General features: G+C 37.4%; 1 protein-coding gene across 1 annotated transcript; it reads right to left on the bottom strand.

Annotated features, from left to right (window-relative positions):
* Positions 1-18969: 18969 nt before the first annotated feature.
* On the bottom strand, positions 18970-19521 carry LOC126698315 (uncharacterized). The gene has a single exon (XM_050395462.1). The coding sequence runs from the start codon at positions 19397-19399 to the stop codon at positions 19151-19153; it is 249 nt and encodes an 82-aa protein (XP_050251419.1). The 5' UTR covers positions 19400-19521; the 3' UTR covers positions 18970-19150.
* Positions 19522-26557: the final 7036 nt, after the last annotated feature.

Here is a 26557-nt window from a genome sequence, read left to right as displayed (position 1 = left end):
TTGCATTTGGAATTCATAGTGTTATATGCTAATATATAGTGCAATTTTTGTCTATTAATAAAATTTAAGGTTTTCATTTTTTGGTTTTTAGAGGAGATGAGTAGGCATGAGTTACAACTTACAATACTAAAGAAAATGGAGAGTTATGAGTTACAAATGATGGTATAACAACTCATTATTTTTTTAATATAAAATATAACCCATTAAATTGCAATTATTTTTAGAAAAATATTTTTTCTATTTTTTAAAAAAACCATTTTTCCTATTTTATAATTACATTATTCATTATCAAATGGTCAAATGTGAATGGTAAATTGCAATTTGTAATATATTATAATATTATATATATATATATATATATTATTAAATGCAAAATATTTATAACATACCATTAATTTAGGGTTAAATTTATTGCCACATGTCAGATGTGATTTGTTATGGACAAACTGCTTCCTGCCATGTAGCAATATTCATTTACATCATTCTAAATATATTGAAAATTACGCCACTTGTCATTGTTGTGTACCTCCACTAGTTGTGGAATTCAATTTTTATAATATACTAGCATCATTCCCGTGCATTGCACAACTTTGGCTATAAGCTATTAGAATAATTTTATTGAAAAATAATAAATTAATGATCACTTAAGTCTAGATCATATAAATTGTATATAAAGTATTGTTCTTTAGATTCAAACAATCATGTAACATATTTATGTGAAAGAATTTCCTGAATTTAATAATTAAAAACCTAAGGAAACTTAACCAGAGGATTTTCATTTGTTAAAATATTTGTAGTACATCTAAAATGTGCTATGCACCTGAAGAGTATAGAGTACATAGTATTTTGTTTTTCAAACCTTTATTTAGAGTTACTTTTCAATACACTAATGGTTTCTTTTATTTAAATAGTATCTCCTTAAAAATGAGTGGAGAGTCATGAAAATTTAATATTAAAAGAGTCCTAATAGCACTCGCACTAGTAGGTGCAAACTAGAAAAAAAAGTGCACCATGCACATTTTTACATATTTTTGCTCAAAATTTGCCCACATCAGTCCTTCTATACTAGTATAGATATGCATTATTGTTATAGTATCTGCGTAAATTTACACGGTTACTGTGGTTTTGTATTTTATTATTTTAATAATTTCTCTCTCTCTCTCTCTCTTTTAGACTCCGTTTGGGAGTTCATAAGGGAAGGGAAGGGAATGGAATGGAATGGAATGATCATAAGTGAATGGAAAGGAATGGAATGGAATGGAATATATTTAAGTAAGAGAAAGGAATGGAAAAGAATAGAATGGAATGGAATTAAGTAACCTTGATTGGATGTTTTAAAATAAATGAATGGAATGTAAGGAATCTTGTTTGGGAGCAACATGGAGGGAATGGAATGGAATTATTTTATAACAATATTACTATTAGACCCCTATTTTAAAATAAGGGGTTGAATATATAAGGGTATTTTGGGAGTTTTAGTAAAAAAACATTAAATCTAATTTCATTCCTTCCCATTCTTCCCAATTTCGAGGGGAATGAAAATTTGAGATTTTAAGGGAATAGAGAGGAATGAGTGTTCCCTCCTACCCATTCCATTCCCTCCCACTTAAACTTCCAAACAAGGGAATAGGTTTTCCATTCCCTCCATTAAAACTCCCAAACAAGGGAAGGGAAGAATATTCTAAAATTATTCTTTTCATTTCTTTCCATTTCATTCCATTCCCTCCTCCCAAATGAGGCCTTAGTTGTACCCTCTCACTCTTTCTTTTTCCATTTCAGAATATCTCTCATAGAACCATCTCTTTTTTTCTCATCTCATCATCTTCCTTTGTCAAAGTTCCATGGCTGACGGCTCACCACCGCTTGCCGCTCACCGCTTCCACCTTCGTGGTGGTTTTCCTTCATTCCTCATTGCAAAACCCTCTTCGATCTCACCCTTACTTCTGTTCAATCTCACTCTCTTTCTTCTCCTTGCACCAAGCTTAGCCACACCTAAACCCCAACAACCCATGCCGCTCGCCAGTGCCGCCTTTGTGGAGGTTTTCCTTCTTCTATTTTTTCTTTGTTTGATTTGTGTGTTTAGGGATTTAGATTTGGCTTGACTATTAAAGATTTGATGTTGCCTGCATGTGCTTGGTTTGGATTAGATTTTGATTTCAAATGTATTTGGGTCATCTCAAGGAAAATTTGAATGGAGTTTCTGATGTGGTGGATTTGGTTTGAGATTTCCTTGGATTTGTTGTTTGTGCTACTGTGGGTGTGAGTTCTGAAATGGGCTTTGCTTCAACATGGGTTGGATATGGTGTTGTATGCATTTTGGTGGTTGTTGTGGTGGTAGTGGTTATGGTAGAACATGGGTGGAAGCTGTGATGGTAGCTGTGAGAGAGAGGGAGAGAGAGAATGTTGAACTGTTGAAGGAAGTAATAAAAAATTAAATTAAATGAATATTATATTGAAATAAATTTGTAAAATAGATAAACTGATGTTGATACTTTTAGAAAGTGGGCGTTTAAAATATAAAAAATAGATTATTATGTTAAAATAGATACAAATTTATGTACATACTGATGTGAATGCTTTAAGGGATAAAAAGGTTATAGACAATTGTTAGAAAAAATTATTAGTTCAAGCAAATAGTTGCACGATCATATTAAGATATGAATTCATTCTCATGATGTAAAAAAACAAAGGAGAGTTAGATTTTTAAACAACATAGAAATTGTAAGAGAATGAGAATTATTGATAATGGGGGAGAGAAAAGAAGAAGAAGAAGTTGTGCCTAAGAATATATAAAAATACACTGAAAAACTATATATATATATATATATATATAGAGAGAGAGAGAGAGAGAGAGAGAGAGAGAGAGAGAGAGAATTTTCAATTGTGAGGAAATTAGATTTCTAATCGTTTTAGAAATTATAAGAAAAGAAGAATTAATTTAGGATGTATGTTTATCCAAAAAAAAAAAAAAGTCATACAATCATTGAACATAATGTAATAAATAAAAAAAGGAAAGAAAGTAAGTAAGGTTGCGTTTGTTTCAGCTGAAAACGAATTCCAAAATTACTTTTACACCCTTGTGTGTGTTTGGCTCCAACAGAAAATATGGTCAAATGGAAAATCAATTACACGTTGATCGTAAAATCACCCACTTCAGCCGTAAAACCAATGCAACCTTCATTTTACCTTCAAATGATTTCCAAGACTCACAGGCAAAGAGAGAGAGAGAGAGAGAGAGAGCTCGAGCACCTCGCACAGTCCAAAACCCAGATCAAGCCTCACCTCAGCCAAGCTCCGGCTAGCCCAGATCGTGCTGCCCCACAGCCCAGATCACATTGCCCCACCACCCAGATCACGCGCCGGCCAAGCTTCCTCTTTTTTCTCTCTTCTTCCTCAACGTCGCTGCCATCTAGATCGGAGCCTTGCATCTCGTTCTCGTCGTCACCACCTAAGACTGATCTCATTCTTGACCCACCCAAGACCGATCTCGTCGCCACCGTTGAAGATGGTCACTGTCGTTGAAGATCGATCTCTCTTTCCCGATCTATCTCTCTTTCCCTCAATCTCTCAATCTCTCTCTTTGATCTCTGATTTTGTCGTCGTAGTTGTGGTGGTGTGGGGGGTGGTGTTTTGGTGGTTTTTGTGTTGTGTGGTGGTGGGTTTTGTGTGGATAATGGTGGATTTTCTATGGGTGCTGGTGTGTCGGTGGTGGTGGATTTTCTAATATAAAATTTGTTTGGAAGCTGAGAAAATGGCTGAGAAAATGTGAAAAATTTGTAGGAAAATAGCATTTTCAGAATGTTACCAAACACTAGAAATCGTTTTCCGGACTATTTTCCATTGCACACCCAAACGCTCGGATTTTAATTTCCTTACGGGAATTCATTTTCCCCTGCATTCATTTTACACTTGGAATTCGATTTACATCGAACCAAACACAGCCTAAATGTGAATGGCAATAAGAAAAGGTTGATTCCCATTTTGGTCCTTGTTTTAATTTTACTACTATTTCAGTTCTTAAAAACAGAAAATCAATTTTATTTTAGTTCATACCAACCCACTAACAGAAAACTTCTACATGGCAGATGAAGTGCCCTACTTGCTGACATGGCCATTAAAATATTATTAAAAAAATTATTTGGCATTTTCTAAATGCCACATCATATTTAAATTAATAATTAAAAAAAATCCATATCAAAAAATTCAAAGAAATTTTAAAAGTAAACATTAATCTAATTAAATTAATTTTTTTTATACTTTTTTTTTGTAAGAACATTTCTTCTTTCCCTAGAACATGAACTTCATGTTCTTCCCCAACAAACAATCTAGCAAACCCAAAACTTTTCTTAGGAAACAAACGCACACAAAAAACCCAAAAAATTTAGCTCAAAAACAATTTCATAAATCTTAAAGCCACCATTTTCTCAAATCCCAGCAAAATCAATTCAAAAATACAACACAACCAACCTAAACAAAAAAATTTCAACCCCAGAAAAATCCATCTCAACCAAGTTGAACCCAGCAAACCCACCTCTAGCAAGTTCGAAACCCACACTAACAAAAAACCCAACCAACGATCACCAATCAAACCAACCAACCAACCAACCCTGTAATTCGAAACCCATATGAACAAATTAGACTAGGGGTGTGCAAAAAACCGAAGAACCGAAAAAACCGCTTCAAACTGACCGAAATCGAATTGAAATTTCAGTTCGGTTTCGGTTTTATTATGTAAAAAACCGAAAAGTTCGGTTCGGTTTTTGGTTGCAAATTTTAATACACCGAACCGAACTGAAATATATTATTATATATTATTATATTAAATATATAATATTTTGTAAATATTGGCTGGCAGCTTTGTGTTGGGCAGTGGACCTTTCCATCAACCATCCTTTCATTTCAATACAACCCAGTGATTCACAACTGGCAGTGGCTTCCCTCATTTCATTTCAAAATTCAAATCATCTGGCCAAGTAAACTAAGTAAATATATCATTTTAAAATGCATTAAATTAATCATCTGTAATTAAACAAAGTAAATATTTAATTAAACTAATTAAACTAAAACTAATTAGAGTATAAAATGAAAGGTTAGAAAACCCAACCCTACATTCCCAAATTTTTCAGATTTCACTCTCACGGTCTCACACTTTCCTCTCTTTCACGTTCAAGCTTCAGACAGCCTCACTCCACAGTCTCACACCGAATCTCCCTCTGCCGCCGCCTCCACACACCGCCGACCGCCCAGATCAAGCGCCGGCCAAACACTCAAGACCCACAAACACCGGTCCACCCAGATCTCAGCCCACCCCTCCCTCATCACCGATCCACCTCTCCAATCGCCAGTCATGCATAGATGAGCTTCGATCTTGACAACCGACCCAGACCACCACCATCGATCGCCGATCTGGCCACGCTTCTCCCATACTGAGTCACAGGTAGCGCCTTGGAAAGCACGGATGAGCCACATGCAGGGAAACCGATCTGGCCGTCGCCGCTCCATCCACTCCAATCCTCTCTTTCCCTCAATCTCTCACCCTTTCTTCCTCCTCTCACCGGGTTTGTGAATAAAATATGGTTTTATTTTGATTTTTAGTTGTGTTAAGGGTATATTTTGAATTTTTTTGTTATAAAATTTGTTTGGGAGTTGAGAAAATGGCTGGAAAAATGCGAAAAATTGGTAGGAAAAAATAAAAGGCCCAACTAGCCCAAACTCTAGGCCCAAAAACCGGAACCGACCGAAAAACCGACCGAAACCGAAATCGATGGTTTTTCAACTATTTCGGTCGGTTTCAGTTGAGACTTTTAGAAACCGGAAATTTTGGTTTCGGTTGGCCGGATAAAAAAAAAAACCTACCGAACCGAACCGATTACAGCCCTAAATTAGACCACTGCTACCACCAATTAGTCACCAAACCAACGATCCACTCTATTGATTAGTCTCCAAACCCACCGATTGGTCACCAAACCAATCACCAAACCCTCCAGTCAACAAACCCACGCCAACAAAGTCACCAAACCCACTACCACCATCGTTGATCAAACAAGAGAAAGGAAGAGGGATTTGGGTTTAGAGCGAGAGAGAGAAAAAGTCGGAGATTGAACAAAGAAAGAAGAAAAAGAAAGATACAAACACAAACAAGCCAACGATTTGGCTCAGCCGCTTGTGGAGGCACAAATTCCGTTCAAGATCCATATCGTGAAGGATCACGATATGAAGGAAAGGCTTTGTCTTGAGGTTGAAAGGCTTGGACTCAACATCATCGTTACGGGGAGCCGTGGCTTAGACACTTCTAGTTGGAATAGACTGTCGCTAGAATAGCAAGTCCATTACTGAGAGCAAGTCATGAACCTGCATCTGAAAAGAAAAAGAAAAAGAAATAGATGCCAAACACAACAAAGACTAAGAGAGAGAGAGAGAGAGAGAGAGAGAGATAACATTTATTTAGAGCACTTGTAATAGTGGAGCTAAAAAGCTATTTTAACTCCACCAAAACACAAAAAAACCCATGCAGCAGTGGAGCTAAACCTATTTTTTTTTAGCTTCATTGCTATAGTGCACATCCATAGATGGATGTGCATTGTAGCTTAGAGCTAAAAAAAGAAAAAAAATTATTCCCCAACTGGATTAAAATAATATTTGTTGCTCACCATGCGTCTCTCTATCTTTTATCCTTACTGTGTGTCTCTCTGTCTCACCTTCTCTTAAAACTCTCTCAAGCTCTCACCTCTCTCTCTCACCGATGGTGGTGGTGGTTGTGTGGGTAGATTGACGTCGGTGGGTGGCTGGGTTCGTCAACATCAGTGGGCTGTGGTGTGGTTGAATAGTTGCTAGGTTGTGGTGGGTAGATCGGCGTCGTTGGGCTTATGGGTAGATTGGTGTGTTCGTGGTGATGGTGGCTTAGGTGGGTTTCGTGGTGGTGGGTGTGGGTGTTGCCTGGTGGGTCGGGTGGGTGTGGGCTTGGTTGATTTTTTTTTCTTTATGGTGGTGGTGGTGGTGGTGGTTGTGGTCGTGATGGTTGTTTATTGTAGATGATATATTATTTTATTGTAATGGATATATTATTTTATTGTGATACTTATATTATTTTATTGTGTTGAAAGCTAAAATAGATCCACTGCTACAACATGTTAGTAGGTAAAATAGATAAAGTAACTTTTTGTAGTGCCAAATAGCTAAATTTTTAACTCTACTACTGTGGATGCTCTTATTAATTTATTTTTGTTTTGATTTTACTTTTTTGGTTTATGTTAAAAGAAAGAAGAAAATGAAATAGATACAAACACAAACACAGAAATGTCAACATAGAATGTGAAGGAGTGTTAATTTAGTGTTTGTTTCTTAAGAAAGTTCAAGAAAGATTGAAATAATTGCTATAAATATTTTTCTCAATCTTTAAAATTGAAAAGTTTTGTTTTTGCTTTTTTTATTTATTTATTTATAATTTTTTCAGTTTAAATTGAATTTTTTTATTAATTAAAATGAAGACAAGTCATTTTCTAAAAGTCAAATAAAATTTTTAATATTATTTTATTAGCCACGTCAGGATCTAACATGCCACCTATGCACTCCGTCTACCACGTATTAATTTTCTGTTAATGGGTTGACAGCAGAGATTAATATAGAATTGATTTTCTATTTTTAGACACTGGAATAGTAGCAAAATCAAATAGGGACCAAAATGGAAATCGATCCAAAATGTAGGAACTTAAAGTGTATTTTTACTTTTTATTTTTATTTTTTATATATATAATCAGTTTAAAAGTTTAAAGTTATCCAAAAAAGAAGAAGAAGTTAAACTCAACATAACTTTATCTAAAAAAATTGGATTGTAATCAAATTAAGATAGAATTTAGATTGTAATCAAAGTAATTATAGGAGAAGAAAAATTATATCTATTTTTTTCTTAAAAAAAAAAAATCTACAATATATTAAAATCACTTGATGTAACTACGGTTTTTAAGCCAATTTTTATTATATAAGTAATATTGTTTTTTTGGTAAAAATATTATATAAGTATATGATATTAGGGTCCGGTTAGTAAAATCCTATTATAAATAGGAAAGTTGAAAATTTGAAGTAGATGAAGCCACAACACCATTCCGTTTTATACAGCGTCACTCCGACAACTAGATGAAACCTCGACACCATAAATGTGATGATGTACGAAGTGAAAGCATAACATACTTTCACGTGAAGCAAGAAGATGGAAAGACCGAATAGCAGTGGACGCTTGAGGTTGTAGACTTGTACGTAAGTGTTTTGAAAATAAAAAAGAATTGTGAAAATATTTGTGGTGTTTAAACACTAAAAAATTATTGCTTAATCACCTCTATCAATCACCCTATTTTTTTTTGAAGAGTATCAATCACCCTATTGCCGCCCAAGGAAATCACACGTCAATATTCTTTGCTCTTTTAAACAAAAATGCCCAGAAAAAATTAGAGTAGTTCCAAGGGAGGTGAGTGTGACATATTCCTTTATTAATCACAACTTGTAGTTGGCACAAATTGTGCCTCTTGGTGTGACACTGGACTTTTTCCAAAATTTATGACAAACTTTTGAAATGAAATGAGGTAAGAACAGCAGGATTGAGATGACAGAACACATACTAGCACACTATTATTGCCTCGTTAAATACCTCATTGATACTGCCACAAAGACACAGCTGAGGGTTTTTTTTTTTTGGTTGGAAAGTAGTAATTAAAAAAGCATTGAAAATCCCTCACCATCAAAATCCAATCCCAAAACAAAACAAAATTCTGATATTCTCATGTCCCCAATCGAGGAGGCTTCACACATTTCTGTCACATGAGATTGGGCTGATAACAGACTATTCCAAACAGGAAGGTTCAGATGGATGAGGGGTCCTTTTCAGATACGTTATATTGAACGGTCAAGATTGATTAGACGGTTTGATCCATGTGTTTTCGGCTGTGGAGATTGAGCTTCGTTTGGTCACCCATCCATCCATCCATCTCTCTCTCTCTCTCTCTCTCTCTCTCTCTCTCTCTCTCTCTCCAACAAAATCACAGATCAGATTAGAGAGAGCATGTAGGAGAGAGAGAGTGAGAGCTATATAATTATAGCCTTTACCCTTTAGGCTAAGGTGGGGGTATCTTCTAATGTCAGAAACTCAGAATACAAATCTCTAATTTGCGTCATCCTATAACTATAAGCATAGGTGAGTGAGAGACAAGGAAACAAGGAGGGACAGAGTTCATGTCAATATTGTATTGTATTTGCGGATATCGCAACTCAACAAAGTACGTGAGTCAAACAAACTATGCTTTGTGTTGTAGAATATTAAAAATTTTAAGGCCATAAATTAATCCACTATTTTTGTTACAACTGTTTATGATGATGATGAAGATGATGATGATGTATTGATGTGAGAATAAAAAACAACTAATTATAACTGCTGAGCAAGATAATTATGTGACAAAATTGTTGATATTTTATATAATAATGAAACTACCGGCAGAATATTTAGGATGGACATGATCAAAATGAAATGACAGGTCTAATGATAAGGATAATACTAGTACTAGTGAATAATAATTAAAAAAATGAAATGGCCAGTTAGATTGTGTGTACGTGTAGCTATTATTCTAATCGACTATCATCAACAGGATAGGATCATCAGCCATCAGATCAGAATGTTTTCAAATATAAGAGATTATGATTTGGAAAAAAATTCAAATGAAATGAGATGGCGAATTGACAAAGGGAAAGCCTGAATATGGTATAGGACTATAGGTTCCTCACTTTCCCCTACAAGATTCTAACCTTTTTGTAAAAGCAACCATTGTTCTCAAGGTGGATGTCCATTCAAACCCCACACCTTATTATGCAAAATACACTATACATGTGTGTGTGTTTTTGAAGCTAAGGGTGCGTTTGTTTTGCCTTCAAACCACTTTTGAAAATACTTTTCCGTAAAAGTGGGCGTTTGGTTATTACTGAAAATTGGGTCAAACTGCAAATGTTTTCAGTATTGATTGTAAAATAAGGGCTACGGGACGTAAAATATTTTCCGTTGTTATTTTTACTTCAAACCATTTTCGGAGACGTGCAAAGAGAGAAAGAGGGAGAGAAAGAAGGACTCATAGACACGCAAACATAGAGAGAGAGAGAGAGAGAGAGAGAGAGAGAGAGAGAGAGAGAGAGAGAGAGAGAGAGAGAGAGAGAGAGATTGCACCGTCGAACCCATGATCGCGCTGGTCAGATCGTCGTCCTCGTCCCCTCCACGCAACGGTGAGTGCTCTGTTCATCCAAGCACCACTGAGATCGCACACCAGCACCCTAGCACCGGTGAGATCAATCCACATCCAAGAGCTCCGATCCCTCCTCCATAAGCTCCGATCCACATGACCCACCCATGCCCGATCTCTCTCTTTCTCGATCTACCTCTCCATTTCCCTCACTTGTCGATCACTCTCTCTTCCTCCTCTCCGTTTGACCAAGATTTTGGTGTTAACAAATGTTTTGTTCTGATTTTTGTTTGATTTTGTTTTGATTTTTGTTTGTTTTAAGTTTATGTATTGAAATTTTCTATTATGAAATTTGTTTGGAAGCTGAGAAAATGTGAGAAATTAGTAGAAAAATAGCATTTTCAGAACACAACCAAACACTAGAAAATATTTTCCAAAGCATTTTTTTGAATGCAACCAAACACTTGAAAATATTTTCCTTTCCCGAAAATATTTTCACTTGAAAATATTTTACACTCGAAAAATATTTTACATTCAACCAAACACAACCTAAGATAACAATATATTTGATCAATGGTGTGGTTAGAAGTTAGAACCAAAGTTCATTCTAAAAATTTATGTCATAAACCTTGAAACTCCATAATATTATGCAAGATCCTTCAATTCTTGATTAAAAAATTGAAAGTACAATTGAGGATGTTAAGGTCTTGTTATCAGCCTTTAAAGTGGAGTTTTTCTGTTTTTGTTATACCCAGAGGCCAATTCGATGTCCCCATAAACGTTCTTCACGAGCATCCCTCAAAATGGCCAATGCATCTTTTGAGCAAAGGGAGAATTCTATTTCTACATCTTTTCCATACAGCAAAATTGCCATCACAGTACATTATGTAATTTGATTTATTGATTTCCACCTCATTTTAGCATTATAGCATTACATCCTTTGAAATCAAAATAGAAATCCTTTATAGCCATTATATATCCATTGTTAAATATATTTTAGATTTGAAATATAATGTCTACTATAGCATGCTTTTCTCTAATATTAAGTGCTTTCATTGAGAAGCTAATGAACTCTACAACAAACATTGCATATCAACAACCTTAATACCGAGTACCAATCCTTGCGATACCTTTTAAATTTGTTTAAAGGTAACCCTTGCAAAACCTAAATTTTCAATTCTGAAGACAAAGGGCATTAAGTAAATATCTTTTTTTTTGCTAAACAAAAATGGGGGCCCTTATGGTTGTATCATGCCACCCGGGTTAGTATAACCATGTGAGGGACAGGACCCACCAAATCCCACCGAGGTACCCGCCAAGGCTCGAACCCGATGTTCCCCTTAAATCCCTCACACAGCAGCCCACCAACAAGAGTCCGCTGGCAACGGGAATCGAACCTAAGCTGGTTAGGCGAAGTGAATGATCCATGCCAGCTGAGCCAAGCTCTTGTTGGCCATTAAGCAAATATCTTATCATATAAAGCTGTAAGTACTCTAATACAATGTACAAGGTAGTCTGTAGCCCAACACGTGACATTTTTGACACTTGTGTTTAGGTCACATTCAATGCACTGAAGCAATTAACACATGCCATGTCCTATCTTATCCAATTGTGAGCTGGACTAAATGTGAATGTTTCATCCCAAACCCATTTTCCATCTTCACTCATCATTTAACACCCACTTTTTAAAATAAAATAAGTAAATAATGTATTCATCAAGTCAAAAGAGCACAATCACAATCATAGTATTTATTGGATGTAAATAAGTCGTTTCAAACTGTACAATAAAAGTTTGAGCTTGTTCATTTAATTTTATTTTGAACATAAATTGAACTCAAATTTATTATCAAATAAGATCACATGTTCAAGCTTGAGCTTATTCATGAGTTACTTGATTAACTAATTATTTTTTCTTATATAGTAATAGTAAAACCATGACTAAATTTTTGTTGACCCTTTTCACAAATTTTTGAATTTTTACAACAAATAGATTGTTTATATTATCAATAAATCACAAAAAAAATTCTATATCATGTGAACTTATTTACAAATTTACACAATCTGATCTCAACTATAAATGAATATATTTTTAAACAAGTAATATAATAAAATATGATATAATATATGATTAAATTGAGCTTCATGTTCATGAGTTAGTTCATAAATACATTATTATGTTTGAGTTTAACTCGTTTAATAGTCAAACCTAAACTTGAGCATGAACTTAACTTGTTTGCTAAGCAAACAAGCTTTCCTGCTAGCTCGAGCCGTTCATAAACTTAATTCATTTACGCTTACACGAGAGCATACAGTGATTGCTTACTACTTTCTTTGAGTATAATGAACAAACACTGATCAAAATTGATAAATAAATAAATATATATATATATATAAAATAAAATAAAAAAGTAAAAACAATTCTAAGATTTTTTTTCCCCCAAACAGATACGACAACATCAACAATTGCAATTCTAGTTACGATTAGGGGTGTGCAAAAAACCGACGAACCGAAAAAACCGCTTCAAACTGACCGAACCGATGCAAAAATTTCAGTTCGGTTTCGGTTTTATTATCTAAAAAACCGAAAATTTCGGTTCGGTTTTCGGTTGCAAATTCTAATGCACCGAACCGACCGAACCGAACCGAAATATATTAAATAATAATTTGTACAAATTATTTCAACTACGTTCCTAGTATCCTAATGGCAAGGACGCGCGTTAGTCTCTAGTCAGCCCAGGTTCGACCCTTACTAATAGCCTTTTTATTTTTCCTCTCCTTATTACCAAAACTACGTCGTTTTGGGGTTTGCTTTATAACCCTAATCCTATTTTCAGCATTTGTCTTTCACTTCAGTCTTCAACAGCAGCCGTTCTCTTCTCCCCTTTCCCTCTCCAGTCATTCTCTTCCTCCCCATCTCTCTCTTTCTGTAATAGGGTCATGCCTCCGTTTCTCTCTCTCTCCATCACGCCGTCGTTTCTCTCTCTCTATCACTCTGCTTCAGTACACTTCTTCGCCGGTACGTTGCTTCGCTGTTCTCTCCTTTTTTTTTTTTGGTTTTGTGTTTGCTACTTTGCTTGGTGCTTGGTGTTTGGGTGGTGAGAAAACGTGGGAAAGCAAAGGGATTTTCTGGGTTTGTTAATTTTTTCTGGGTTTGTTAATTTTTTTTTTCGGTTTGTTAATGTTTTTTGGGTTTGTTAATTTTTTTTCTTTATTTGCTTTCTTAGAAAATAAATAAGGAAACCGAAAAACCCACCGGTACGCTGCTTAGTCATTATTTTCTGGGTTTGTTTACTTTCTTCGCCGGTACGCTGCTTCACCGTTCTCTCTCTCTCTCTTTTTTTTTTTTTTTTTTTTTTTTTTTTTTTTTTTTTTTTTTTTGGTTTTGTGTTTGCTACTTTGCTTGGTGCTTGGTGTTTGGGTGGTGAGAAAACGTGGGAAAGCAAAGGGATTTTCTGGGTTTGTTAATTTTTTTTTGGGTTTGTTAATATTTTCTGGGTTTCTGGGTTTGTTAATTTTTTTTCTTTGTTTGCTTTCTTAGAAATTAAATGATAAGGAAATCAAAAAACCCACTGGTACGCTGCTTCGCCGTTATTTTCTGGGTTTGTTTGCTCTCTTCGTTGGTATGCTGCTTCGCCATTCTCTCTCTCTCTCTCTCTCTCTTTTTTTTTTTTTTTTTTTTTTTTTTTTGCTACTTTGCTTGGTGCTTGGTGTTTGGGTAGTGAGAAAACGTGGGAAGGCAAAGGGATTTTCTGGGTTTGTTGATTTTTTTTCTTTGTTTGCTTTCTTAGAAAATAAATGATAAGGAAACCGAAAAACCGACCGAAACCGACCGAAACCGAAATCCAACCGAAACCGATGGTTTTCCAATTACTTCGGTCGGTTTCGGTTGAGAATTTCACAAACCGAAAATTTCGGTTTCGGTTGGCCAACACTTAGAAAACCGACCGAAACCGAACCGACACACCCCTAGTTACGATGCTCCATTCCACGTGATAATTCATAGATGTTTTAGGACCCGTTTGATACGTATGTTTAAACAATAATTTTCAGTTTTTTTGAAAATATATATGAGTGAAAAAGTGTGTGAAAATACGTGTAATGTTATTTAAAAAGTGAAAACATGTATTTAAATACATGTACCAAACATACCCTTAGCTTTCTTGCACAAATTTAATCCCCAACTGGAGTGCTGGAAACATTGCATGTAAATGGTATCAACAGTTTTACGAATTCTCATTCTAGATTGTGAATCTGTGGTCTAGCTAAATCAACGATTCAACATGATAGGTTCTACACCACTATAGCTTTCTTGCACAAATATAACCTCCAACTGGAGTTCTGGACACGAGTCCAATATATGGTCTTTTTTTAAAGGTCACATGACTAACATTCAATGGATTAAAGCATCCTATTTTCTTGGCCAAAAAAAAAAAAGGAAAAAAAAAAAGTCCTATCTTATCCAACAGCTGGACTAAATGTGAACACTTCATTCCTGACCCTAAACCCATCTTCCAGATTCACTCAAATATCAAATCAAACCCACCCCCCCCCCCCCCGGCAAAAAAAAAAAAACAAAAAACTCATAGGCAATTCTTGTCATCTTGAGAGCCCATTTGGTATATGTGTTTAGAAACTGAAAATTGTTGTTTAAAAACTTTTGTAAAAATACGTATGAGTGAAAAAGTGTGTGAAAATCCGTGAAATGTTGTTTAAAAACTGAAATTGTTGTTTCAAAAACCATATATTTTCTGCCATTTGTTTTCACATTCAACCCTTATTCATAAGATGTTTAACAGAGTTTCAAATTACCTTACAAGATCTCAAACACCTAAAGTGAAAAGATTGCAGACTTCTCTTATTAAAAAAAATTATTTAGTCATAAAGAGAAGCATGCAAGCGACCCTAGGGAATGGGAAGGGAGCATACAGAGGCTACTTTCTTTGAGTATAATGAATAAACATCATGTCCAAGATTTTTTTCCCCAAATAGACGAAATGTTCTCACCTGTTTCCAAGCATGAGATACCACGTCCAAACAGACATGGTTGTCACATGGACCATCTAGCTTCCTTAAGACATGTAATCTCCAACTGGAGTTCTGGAAACATTGTTTGTAAATGTTATAAAATGTTTTATGAATTCTCATTCTGGATTGTGATTAGCTAGATCACCCCAACTGTAGTAACACTCCTTACACTATGATCATGCCCATATTCTTAATACAGAATGGAAGCACACATGAAAATCATTTTTCTGTTATTAAAATCCACAATCTCTCATATGTTTTAATTAAATGCATATCACGGGACATCTTAACAGTTCAGATGTGTAGTCAGTTGCTAATATCAGTGAAAAATGAGAGAATCAACACACCAAGATTGAGAATTTGGACTTAGATGGCTGATCAGATGGGTTTTTGCCAGAGATATCAGATGATTTTGATCCCAACTTTCCGGTTCTCAGGCTTCCCATAACCCACCAGTACAGCAGTATAAATAACTACCTTTATCTTTAACAAACAAGCATGGTTTCCAAGCCCACTCTTGCATCTTTGAAGACTGAACTTCATCCAAATTGAAACATCACATTAATTACCATTAAAACCAAATTACTTATCTTAAAAGCATTCAAAATAGTGAAGATGACATACTAACCTAAATAGCATGGGGGACTTAATTTCATTTAAAAAAAAAAAAAGCAAGGGGACCTACTATAAGGGACCTTAATTGCCTATGTGGAGGACAGTGGCCAAGTTTGTCAAATAATATATGTGGCACAGCAAGCTTTGCTCTATTCAGATATTTTGGGGCAGCTTCTTATTTATAACACAACTTCTTAAATCCAAAATAACTACCTAATTTTGATTGAACTCATGTAACCATCTAGTTGAAACAATCAATTTCACTGTATATATGACTCACTCTAGAAAGATTTAGAACCTCGAGTATTTGCATCTGTACATTCATGTCAAGCAGCAACGGGTTTCTGTTCATTAAAACATTTTGGGGGGGAGTCTTCTGGACATTGTAGCATGACTTGTTTATCTACATTGCCAGTTAGGTGTTTACTTGAATTCCAGATTCAAGAAGAAAATTTTTGTGAAAGACACTTGGAAGTTGTTTATCCTACAAGGCATCAACCCTTTGAATTTTTTGTTTGGTGATTTGGGTAGAGAAAATTGAAAATTACACATGAATTGTCTAAAAAACTAGATGGGCTTTTCCTTCAATGCTGGAATTTAAGATGAAAATTATTGTGAAGGTGGTTTATCCAACCTCACCTTAAAATACTCGACTAGTGGGTGGTTCGATGAAAATTGTATCTCCATGGTAAAACATTTGTACTAGATCCTATCTACTAATTTATATGTTCAACAAAAAAAATTTATATGTTCAACAGGGAATCATTCTATCAGACAACTTCTCTTGCACTTTGCAAATGATGAGAGAGGAGAGAGTCCTCAATTTTCCTGCATCTTCACTGCTGGAGGAAATGAACATCTTTTCCAGATTATTGTAGACATGTTCTGTTGTGTGTCTGTTAATAGGGGATATAGGAACATGGCAATGCTGGCCAGACTGGGAAGATATCATGTGAGAAAATGGGTTTCTTAATGATTTCCTAATGGATTGAGTGTCTAAATTTTTTTTCTAGATGAGCACAGTCTTTTTCCTCAATCCAGCCAAGTGAGAGAACGTTTATGGGTGGCCTCATTGATATTCAAGTTTTCCTTTGCAGTCTTTGCTTTTTTTTTTTTTCCTTTTTTGGGGTGGAGGGGGGGGGGGGGGGGGTGGATTATTAAGTTACATATTTACCCATCTCTATAAATGGCATAGAAACACAATAAAAATGCAACATAAAGATTACTTACCATTGCCGCTGCTCTACCCACAACTTCTCTGCACCTGCCATTTCATTTCCAAGTACCTTCGTCGAGTCTTAGCCTTGAATTTGTAGGTGACATTTTTCCTGGATATATATATATAAAAGACAGAAATAAATATCCCAACAAATTAAGAAAAGAAGTGTGCCTTAGCCTTGAATTTGTAGGTGACATTTTTCCTGGATATATATATAAAAGACAGAAATAAATATCCCAACAAATTAAGAAAAGAAGTGTGCGGGACAAACCAAAAAAATCAACAAGAAAATTAAAGAATTTAAAAAATAAAGGATAGAAGGAGTCAACACTTAGGGGTGGTTGGAGTCCACACTAGACCATGGAGACAATTTCAATAGAAATCTTTCTTCATCAAAATAATCTCCTTTTGATTGGAATACAATACTTTTCTTATACAGGAATACTAAACCCTAATTCTAACTGGCACAGAAAACCCTAATTTCTTATTACAAATATAACCTTGCTTCTAAAATTAAAGTACTAATAACCTAATAAACTACTAGGACCTAAAATAAAAATATAATTGGACAATAAAAATACAATTGACTTACAAAATAAAATAAAACTAAATTAAAATAATATCTGAAAAAGACTCAAATCCATTTCCATTCCTAGAAGAGTCTCCATTCACATGTACATGCTTACATCCAATCATCCAATAACATCCTAGAATGCCACCATTTCTATAAATGCTATCATGTCTTGCTTGAATAAGGAACCTGCTGCACAAGAGTGAGTTGGAATCCAGTTGACCAGACACAATAAACAACTACAAGTTAGAGAAAGAACATCAGGACTAGCTACAAAATGCAACATTAGCAGTGAAAATTTCTCTCTTTGTTCAGCTTCTAATACAGAAAATATAAGACTCACAAAATTTTATACCCTCTGCTGTATTTTCATACAGTGGAACCCCGGTTATCAACTCTTTTCCTGCTGACAAACATTTTACAATAGGAAGTAACATAAACCATAGGATGCAGACAGATTTATAGGCCACCTTAGACAACCTACTCCCTCAAAGCAAGAAGCAGAAGTATTTAGTCTTTAGAGAACCAAGCCTTTGGGTGTGGCGAATGCAAGCAACTCCAACCTCTATCAAGGTGGTATTAAACACAGAAGATTACAACATGGAATAAGGTGTACTAGATTGTTACTTGTAAATCAGATCACATCCACAGCAATTTGGGGTATATATCCTGAAAGGATTGTGATTTAATTCAAACATCCAATATTTGAGTCAAATGCAATCAAACGTAACCTAGCATTACTACATTTCTCCTTTGGTATCAAAGCCCTAGAATCCTAAGTTTTAGGGTACATGAAATGCAGTTGCCTAGGCAAACTTGGCATTTTTATGAGGGTCTTTCCCCTCAAGTTACTGATGATTCAAAATAATGCAGGAAAGTACACCAAGGATTGATGAACCTACAAACAATTTCCAACAATCTCAGTACTTCATATCATAAACTTTTCTTATATTTTACAACAGGTTGTACTATTATGATGACCTAAATCACTGAACTTTTACTTTGATTATTAATCACAACCTAATACTAAAAACATTAATATGGAAATTTACTCCCAACCCAATACCAAATACATTAATATGGAAACTCACAGGTTTTCCATATTAATCACAACCCAATAACAACTAAACAGGCTTTCCTCAACTCAGATCTCCTAGGATTGCTAATGCACATTGCTTTTCAATGAGTGACCCAAAACAACAAAATTGTAATGAAGAAAATTTAATTCAACACCCACCAAAATTCATATAGAATTTAGCAAAAAAAAAAAAAAAAAATCATACATCATCAAAGTGCACTATTAGCATACGATAGATTGCACAAACTTGACACCAAATTGTTTTCCCCATTTTTTTTAATTAATTTTTTACAACAAAAGAATACGAATAGCAAACACAACCTAGTATTTTTCATAAAGCAACAATGAAATTGAAACCCCAAAAACCGTGGGATTTACTGTACAAAAGAAAGAAAAAAAATAATTCACAGACAAACTCTATATAGGTTTCAATTGGAAGCTACAGCGATGGTGGGTTTGGGCTTGTTGGGTTCAGAGTCAGAGATGATGGGCTTGGAGAGCAAGAAAGGTCGGTCATGGGCCTCGTCGATTTCGTCTTCTTCGAGGTCGGTGGTGCCGAGGTTGATACAGGAGCAGCGTTCCAGTGAGGCGAAGAAGGCGGAGGCTACGTTGGAGCCTACCCAGTTGGCCGCACGATCTATCTTTTCGCACGATATGAAGCTGCAGTTTTTCTCCATCGTTGGATCTTTTCTTCGTTTCTTTGATGATTTTGTTTTCAGAAAGAGAGGATAGGGTAAAGAGAGGAGGAGAGATTCAGAGATAGGATGTGAATGTAAATGTGACTGAACGTCGTCTTTGTCCGTTATATGGGTACTTGCCGGAAAATTGACGTTTTTTTTATTTTTTATTTTTTATTTCTAAATGCATTGGATGTAACAAAAATAATTTCTTCCCTCTTATTTTCTATTTTATCATTTGGGTTAATTTTTTTTTATTTGTTTTATTTTTTTAAGGCAACGGAGCATACAATATGAGGACTGCAAACGTTTGACGAAAGTTGGGTTGTCCAAACAGGTGTATGTTGCTGTCAATAAATTTGACTAGGATTGTCTAAACTCTAAACACTAATCTGTTATGTATTTACCCCTCATATGAGGTAGATCCTACATCTACACAAACATGGGTTAAAATTGGCTCAGGTTTGAGGTTAACCCACCAATTGAATGGATAACCAAGTCACTCAAGTGAATGGTAGCTATTTTTTTTTTAGAGAGAGAGAGAGGATTGAATATTGAATTTGAAAATGAAAAGGAAAAAAAAAGGATGGGAAGTGATTGAGTTTTGATCCAATCAATGAGTGAATGGCACCCAATCTCTAAATATGGCCGGATTGTTATATTATTTTCAATTAGGTCGATTTGGGCAAGGTGAGAAATCACCCAAATTGATACTTGAACCAAGAATCATTGGTTTCAAGTATCAAAGACCGCAATCAATTGTCCCACCATTCAAAACCATCTATGAGTCTTCGGGTCAGATTGGATTGTATGGGCGAGTCGAGTTTAGTAGGTCTTTGGATAGCCCTAACCCTAGGGATGATAAAAAATCTCAACATCGCTTTATCCATCTTGCTTTGTGCTAATTTTTCTTGTTCCAAAGAGATGACAGGATGGGGACGAGTTTTGCTTGCCCAACCTCATCTTAGCTGTGTGTGTATATATATAATTATTTATATATAGAATTTAATTGCTATTACACAAATCTAATTTATAATATGTTTTTGTTGTACATATTCTATTACCATACTCCAAAACTTACTTTCTCTCCCATTTAGCACTCTCATAACCCCATTCCTAGTGACATCTCTACCAGAACTTGGCAAAGATCTCTTCACCTCTCTTAACACTTAATGGCTTAGATTTGTGCCATTATCGCCAAATCTGCAACCATAATTCACCCATAATTGGTTTCAATTTCATTTGACCAGCTCCCGTGGACTTCCAAATGGTCAAGATAACGTTTTTATTTAATCAATAATGGCTTCCGTCCTCCCCTAGCCGACATGGTCATGTTGAATGATAGACTAAGCCTCAAATCAACTTGACTTGACTTGGACACCCCCTAAAAATGGAAAGTAATATTGTTGATTGATGTTCATAGTAGGTGATTTGTATCTTCATCAACTAAGCCACAAAGTTCCTAGAGATTATGATATATTGGAGCAACACTAACTACTTAATATAAGACACCGAGAAATAGCCTTAGAGAAAAATAGAGGATAGGTGTTGTGAAATTATTTTCTTCATGCCAAATAGCATTTTTGATATTTCAATGGAAACATTCGGATTCAAATCTTCCTCCCTACTTTTTTTTTTTTTTTTTTTTTAAGGGGGATCTTCCTCCCTACTTAAAAGTGTATAAAACATAATCCTTTCCAAATTATATTGACTAAGAAATTAACATTATCAGCTCCATTCCAAAAATGATTAAGTTATTTGCTTTATACACACACAATCTATTTACATTTTTATACTACTGATTTTACTTGTACCAAATATTAATTTTACTCATATATGCTAAAAGTCTAGTAACTCAACCAGCATCTTTTAATATTTTCGAAGGAGATGTCAAGGGTTCAGATCCTCCCTCCTCCAACTTGAGAAGTATCCTGAAAAATTGGAATCATTTATTGCAATAACTTGTTCTCTTGCTTTTCAATTTTCAAAGACTCTTGGACAATAATGTTCATGCATTTTAGACGGTTTAAAAGGTATGTCGGCGGGCCTACCGGACGATATAAATACTTTATTGTTAATTATTTACGTACAATACAAATGTGCCAGTAAGAAGCGCATCTGGTGTGGTGGTATCATAGTACCCTCCCACGGTACTGACCGGGATTCGATTCCCTGGATGCGCACATAAACAATTTGTTATTAATTTGTTTTTTTTTTTTTTTTTTTTTTATTTTTATTTTTTTTTTTATATATATCTCCTCGCACACTTTGGTATTAACTTTTTTTTTTTCTTTCTAGTATCCCCAATCCCAACAATCACTGATGATGGGAATGACGAGATTACATCCTACAGACGAAGCTAACACTAATGACGAAGAGAGCATCCATGACGAAGTCGCCACTGAATAACGAAGAAACCAGTCATCACTGACGAAGGCAGGAGAGTCATTCAATGCAGTCAATCAATGACCTGGGCAGTTACCAAATCAACCAGGCAGATCGTTGGGAGTCTCTTAAAAGTCCCATTATTGGACCAGAGGCGTTACCTGGGAAAGCATTAACAACCACAACGGTTAGCCCCCAAAGCCACAGGTATAAAGTCTTCACACAGTCAACAGAAGGTAAGGATATACATTCACATTCTGAGAGAGCACTCTGGTTTCTTACATTGTTTTTCATTTCATAAGGTGTTTCCATTATTCTGACTTTGGCATCGGAGGCGTTGTGGCAGGCACCACACCGGTGACCCTTATAGAGCATACACTCACGCCAACAAGGGATTCCATCTGCTCACTTCTACTGACGAGCTCGTGCTTCATCAGTTTGGTACCGTCTGTGGGGAAACGACATTTTCAGATTCATATTCGAAAACGTGGTTTCCATTAACTCTTTACATTCAGATGGAATCCAACCAAGATTCAGCAGCCTTGGCCCAGCAAGTTCAAGCTCTTGCAGCCACCATTGAAGAACTCACCAAACAAAACCAAGAAATGAAGCTACGACTCCAGCAGGTCCAACAGGCTTAACAGGACGAAAGCCGGTCCAAGGGTAACCTGGAGGGAGAAGGGGATAGCTACAGGAGAGGTACCCCTCAAAGGCCGGCTACTCCGGACGAACAGAACTCAGATCTCCTTCGAGAAATGAGGAAAGAGATGGACGAACTAAGGAGCGCCATTAAGGAGAAGATGGACTGAAGCATAGACAAGATGGTAAGGGCTACGGATTCGCCTTTCACCTCAACGATACTTGAATGCCCTGTACTGTCCAAGTTTCGCTTACCTCAACTTGAGCCATTCGACGGACTCAAAGACCCTCAGGATCATCTTAATACCTTTAAGACAACTCTAGGTTTCAACAACCAGCTGACGAGATACTGTGTCGTTCTTTCCCAACCACTCTCAGAGGAGCTGTAAGAGAATGGTTCACGAAGTTTGCGACCTCGTCCATAGACAACTTCGATCAATTAAGTAGTGCCTTCCTGCGCCATTTCATAGGGGGGCAACGTCCAAAGAGGCCGGTAGACTACTTACTCACCATAAGACAGGGAGAGAAGGAAACTTTGAGGTCGTATGTCAAACGATTCACCCGGGAGACTGTGGAGGTGGACGAAGCCGATGACAAGGTGTAGCTGACGACCTTTAAGGCGAGGCTGAGGTCTAGAGATCTTGTGGCCTCCCTCGCAAAGAATCCACTAAAGACGATGGTGGAAATGCTCCTGAAGGTACAGAAGTACATGAATGCTGAAGATGCTTTAGCTGCCATAAAGGGTGCTGAGAAGCCAGGCGACAAGGCTAAGAGGGAAGACGACCGTAGGGGGTAGAAAAGAGATCGACCAGATCGTCGGAACAATGACGGGAACAGGAGGAAAGATGATAAAAGTCCTCGGACGGTAAGATTTACTCCCTTGGTTATGCCTGTTGACAAAATTTTCATGCAGATCAAGGACGAGCATTATCTCAAATGGCCTAGACCATTGCACTCATCCCCCAATGTCCGTGAGAAGAACAAGTACTGCCGGTTCCACAAAGATCACGATCACAACACAGAAGATTGCAAAGACCTAAAGGAGCAAATAGAGGAATTAATACGAAAAGAGAAGTTACAGAAATATGTGAAGAAAGGAGAATATAGCAAGTTCAGGGAGGACAATAAAATCCAGCATGAATCCTTCTCCCGGGATGATGACCGTCCGTCCCAGCCTCCACACACTGTGATCGGGGAGATAAACACGATTACAGGAGGGCCGTTTTTAGGAGGGTCGTTTAAATCACTCAAAAAGGCATACCAGAGACAGGTGAACAGCGTCCACGCCATACCTCCATCCAAGCACCGACGAACATACTAGGACATATCCTTCAGTGAAGGAGACGTCATGGGAGTGAAGCAACCCCACAACGATCCCTTGGTTATAATGCTGAATATAGAAGGGTTCAATACCAAGAGGATCCTCGTCGATAATGGCAGCTCCGCGGACATCATCTACCTCCCAGCCTTCCAGCAGCTGAGACTAGATCCGAAAAGACTGCGCCCTTTTGACTCTCCACTCGTTAGCTTTAGCGGAGACAGGGTCTACCTTAGGGGTATAGTGACATTGACGGTGATGGCGGAGACCTACCCAGTGCAGCTGACCCGACAAGTAGACTTCCTGGTGGTAGATTGTCTCTTATCCTACAATGTCATCGTTGGAAGGCCCACGCTCAATAAGTGGAAAGCGGCGACGTCAACCTACTGTTTAAAGGTAAAATTCCCAACAGATAATGGTGTCAGTGAAGTGAAAGGAGATCAAGTCCTAGCAAGAGAATGCTATCAAGCCGTCCTGGCTGGGAAGGAAAACCACATATGAATGATTGAAGAAAAGGAAGAAGACAGGATAGAGGCCCTGGAGACGGTAGAATTGGTAGAAGGAAAAGCGAGCAAGACGATCAAGATAGGAATGACGTTGAGCCCCGAGATGAGAACAAGACTCATAAGGTTCCTTAAAGAGAATCTAGATGTCTTCACATGGAGCCACGAGGACATGTCGGGCATATCTCCAGAAGTCATCCAGCATAAGTTGAATGTGGACCCAGAACGGAAACCCGTCCAGCAACGACGAAGAACCTTCACCCCAGAACGAGACCAGGCAGTTGCAGAGGAAGTCACCAAACTCTTGAATGGCTCGCAAATGTCGTCCTGGTAAAGAAAGCAAACGGGAAATGGAGGATGTGTATAGACTTCACCGACCTGAACAAGGCATGCCCAAAGGACAGCTTCCCTCTACCAAGAATAGACCAGCTCGTGGACTCCACAGTCGGGCACAAGTTACTGACATTCATGGATGCCTTCTCAGGGAACAACCAGATAAAGATGGCTGAGGAAGACCAGGAGAAGACCGCCTTCATCACAAGTCAAGGACTCTACTGTTACAAAGTAATGCCTTTTGGGTTGAAGAATGCCGGGGCTTCGTATCAGAGGTTGGTGAACAAAATGTTCAGCCAACAGATTGGTAGGAACATGGAAGTGTACGTGGACAATATGCTCGTCAAGGGCAAAGAAGAGCTCGCACATCTGGATGACCTGAAGGAGACATTTGCAACCCTTAAAACACACCAGATGAGGTTGAATCCAAGTAAGTGTGTCTTTGGGGTAGCGTTGGGAAAATTCCTGGGATTCATGGTGTCCCAAAGAGGAATAGAAGCAAACCTAGAAAAAGTACGAGCCATCATAGACATGACGTCGCCCAGGACCGTAAAGGAAGTTCAAAAACTCACAGGAAGAATAGCAGCTTTGAATAGGTTCGTTTCCAGGGCTACAGACAAATGCCTACCCTTTTTCAAGACTTTGAAGTAGGCCTTTGCCTGGACCGACGAATGCGAAGCTGCGTTCCAGGAACTAAAGCGTTACCTGAGCAGTCCACCCTTCCTAAGCCCGTCCAAAGAAGGGGAAAACCTATACTTATACCTGGCAATGTCAGCCTTGGCAGTAAGTGCAGCCCTAATCAGGGAAGAGGGCAAGAAGCAGCTCCCGGTTTACTATGTCAGCCAAGCCTTCCAAGGAGCTGAGTCTAGGTACCCAAGGATCGAAAAGATCGAGTTTGCGCTAATAGTAGCCTCACGCAAGCTAAGGCAATACTTCCAGGCAAATCCCATTCTTGTAATGACAGACCAACCAATCAAGAAATCAATGAGCAAGCCCGAAGCAACAGGAAGAATGCTCTAGTGGGCGATTGAACTTAGTCAACTTGACATCGAGTACCATCCCAGAACGGCGATCAAGGCGCAAGCTCTGGCAGACTTCATCGCAGAGTTCACTCTTCCAGACGAAGACAAGATTACCGACGAGGTAGATAGATGGACAATACAAACTGATGGTTCGTCAGCTTATAGGAAGGGGGGAGTAGGGGTCGTCATAACCACCTTTGACGGAGAAGTGCTGAAATATGGGGTCCAACTAAAATTCCCGGCCACCAACAACGAAGCTGAATACGAGGGGATACTGACGGGACTAAGGCTTGGAAAGGCACTTGGTGCTAAAAACTTGTTGATCCAAAGTGATTCAAAGCTAGTGATCGGGCAGATTCGGGGAGAGTACGAAGCAAACGAAGAAAGGATGCAGAAATACCTCAAGCTGATGAAACATCTAACTCAGGAGTTCGATGTAGTGGAGTTCGTGCAGATCCCAAGGAGTCAGAATATGGGGGCTGACGAAGTCTCAAAGCTAGCATCATCAGAAGAAGGGGAGATTAGCACAGATCTGGCGATGGAGGTCCAAAAACACCCTAATATTGAAGAAATTGCAACATTCACCATCCAGAGCACAGACAACTGGATGACACCCATAATATCCTACATCCAGGACGGGCACCTCCCTCAGAACACGGAGGAAGCTAAAAAGATCAAAAAGAGGGCGGCCAGGTTCACGATCCTTAATGACACCTTATACAAGAGAGGCTTCTCTATGCCTTACTTGAAGTGTGTCGACGAAGAAGAAGCTAGATACATCCTGGAGGAAATCCACGGAGGAATTTGCGGCGACCATGCTGGCCCTAGATCCCTGGTGAACAAGGTAGTACGAACTGGATATTTTTAGCCAACCATGTAGGTAGATGCTGCTGAGATCGTCAAGAGGTGCGACAAGTGCCAGGGATATGGGAATGTGCAACGGCTTCTAGCAGAGAGA

The sequence above is a fragment of the Quercus robur genome, chromosome 9 (assembly GCF_932294415.1).
Source record: "Quercus robur chromosome 9, dhQueRobu3.1, whole genome shotgun sequence".
Classification (NCBI taxonomy): domain Eukaryota; kingdom Viridiplantae; phylum Streptophyta; class Magnoliopsida; order Fagales; family Fagaceae; genus Quercus; species Quercus robur.
The sequence above is the reverse complement of the archived record's forward strand: the minus strand, read 5'-3'. Positions and strand labels throughout refer to the sequence as shown.

What these genes read in the sequence shown, in the direction of transcription:
- LOC126698315 (XM_050395462.1), bottom strand. Translation starts at nt 19,399, where the DNA reads ATGGAGAAAAACTGCAGCTTCATATCGTGCGAAAAGATAGATCGTGCG.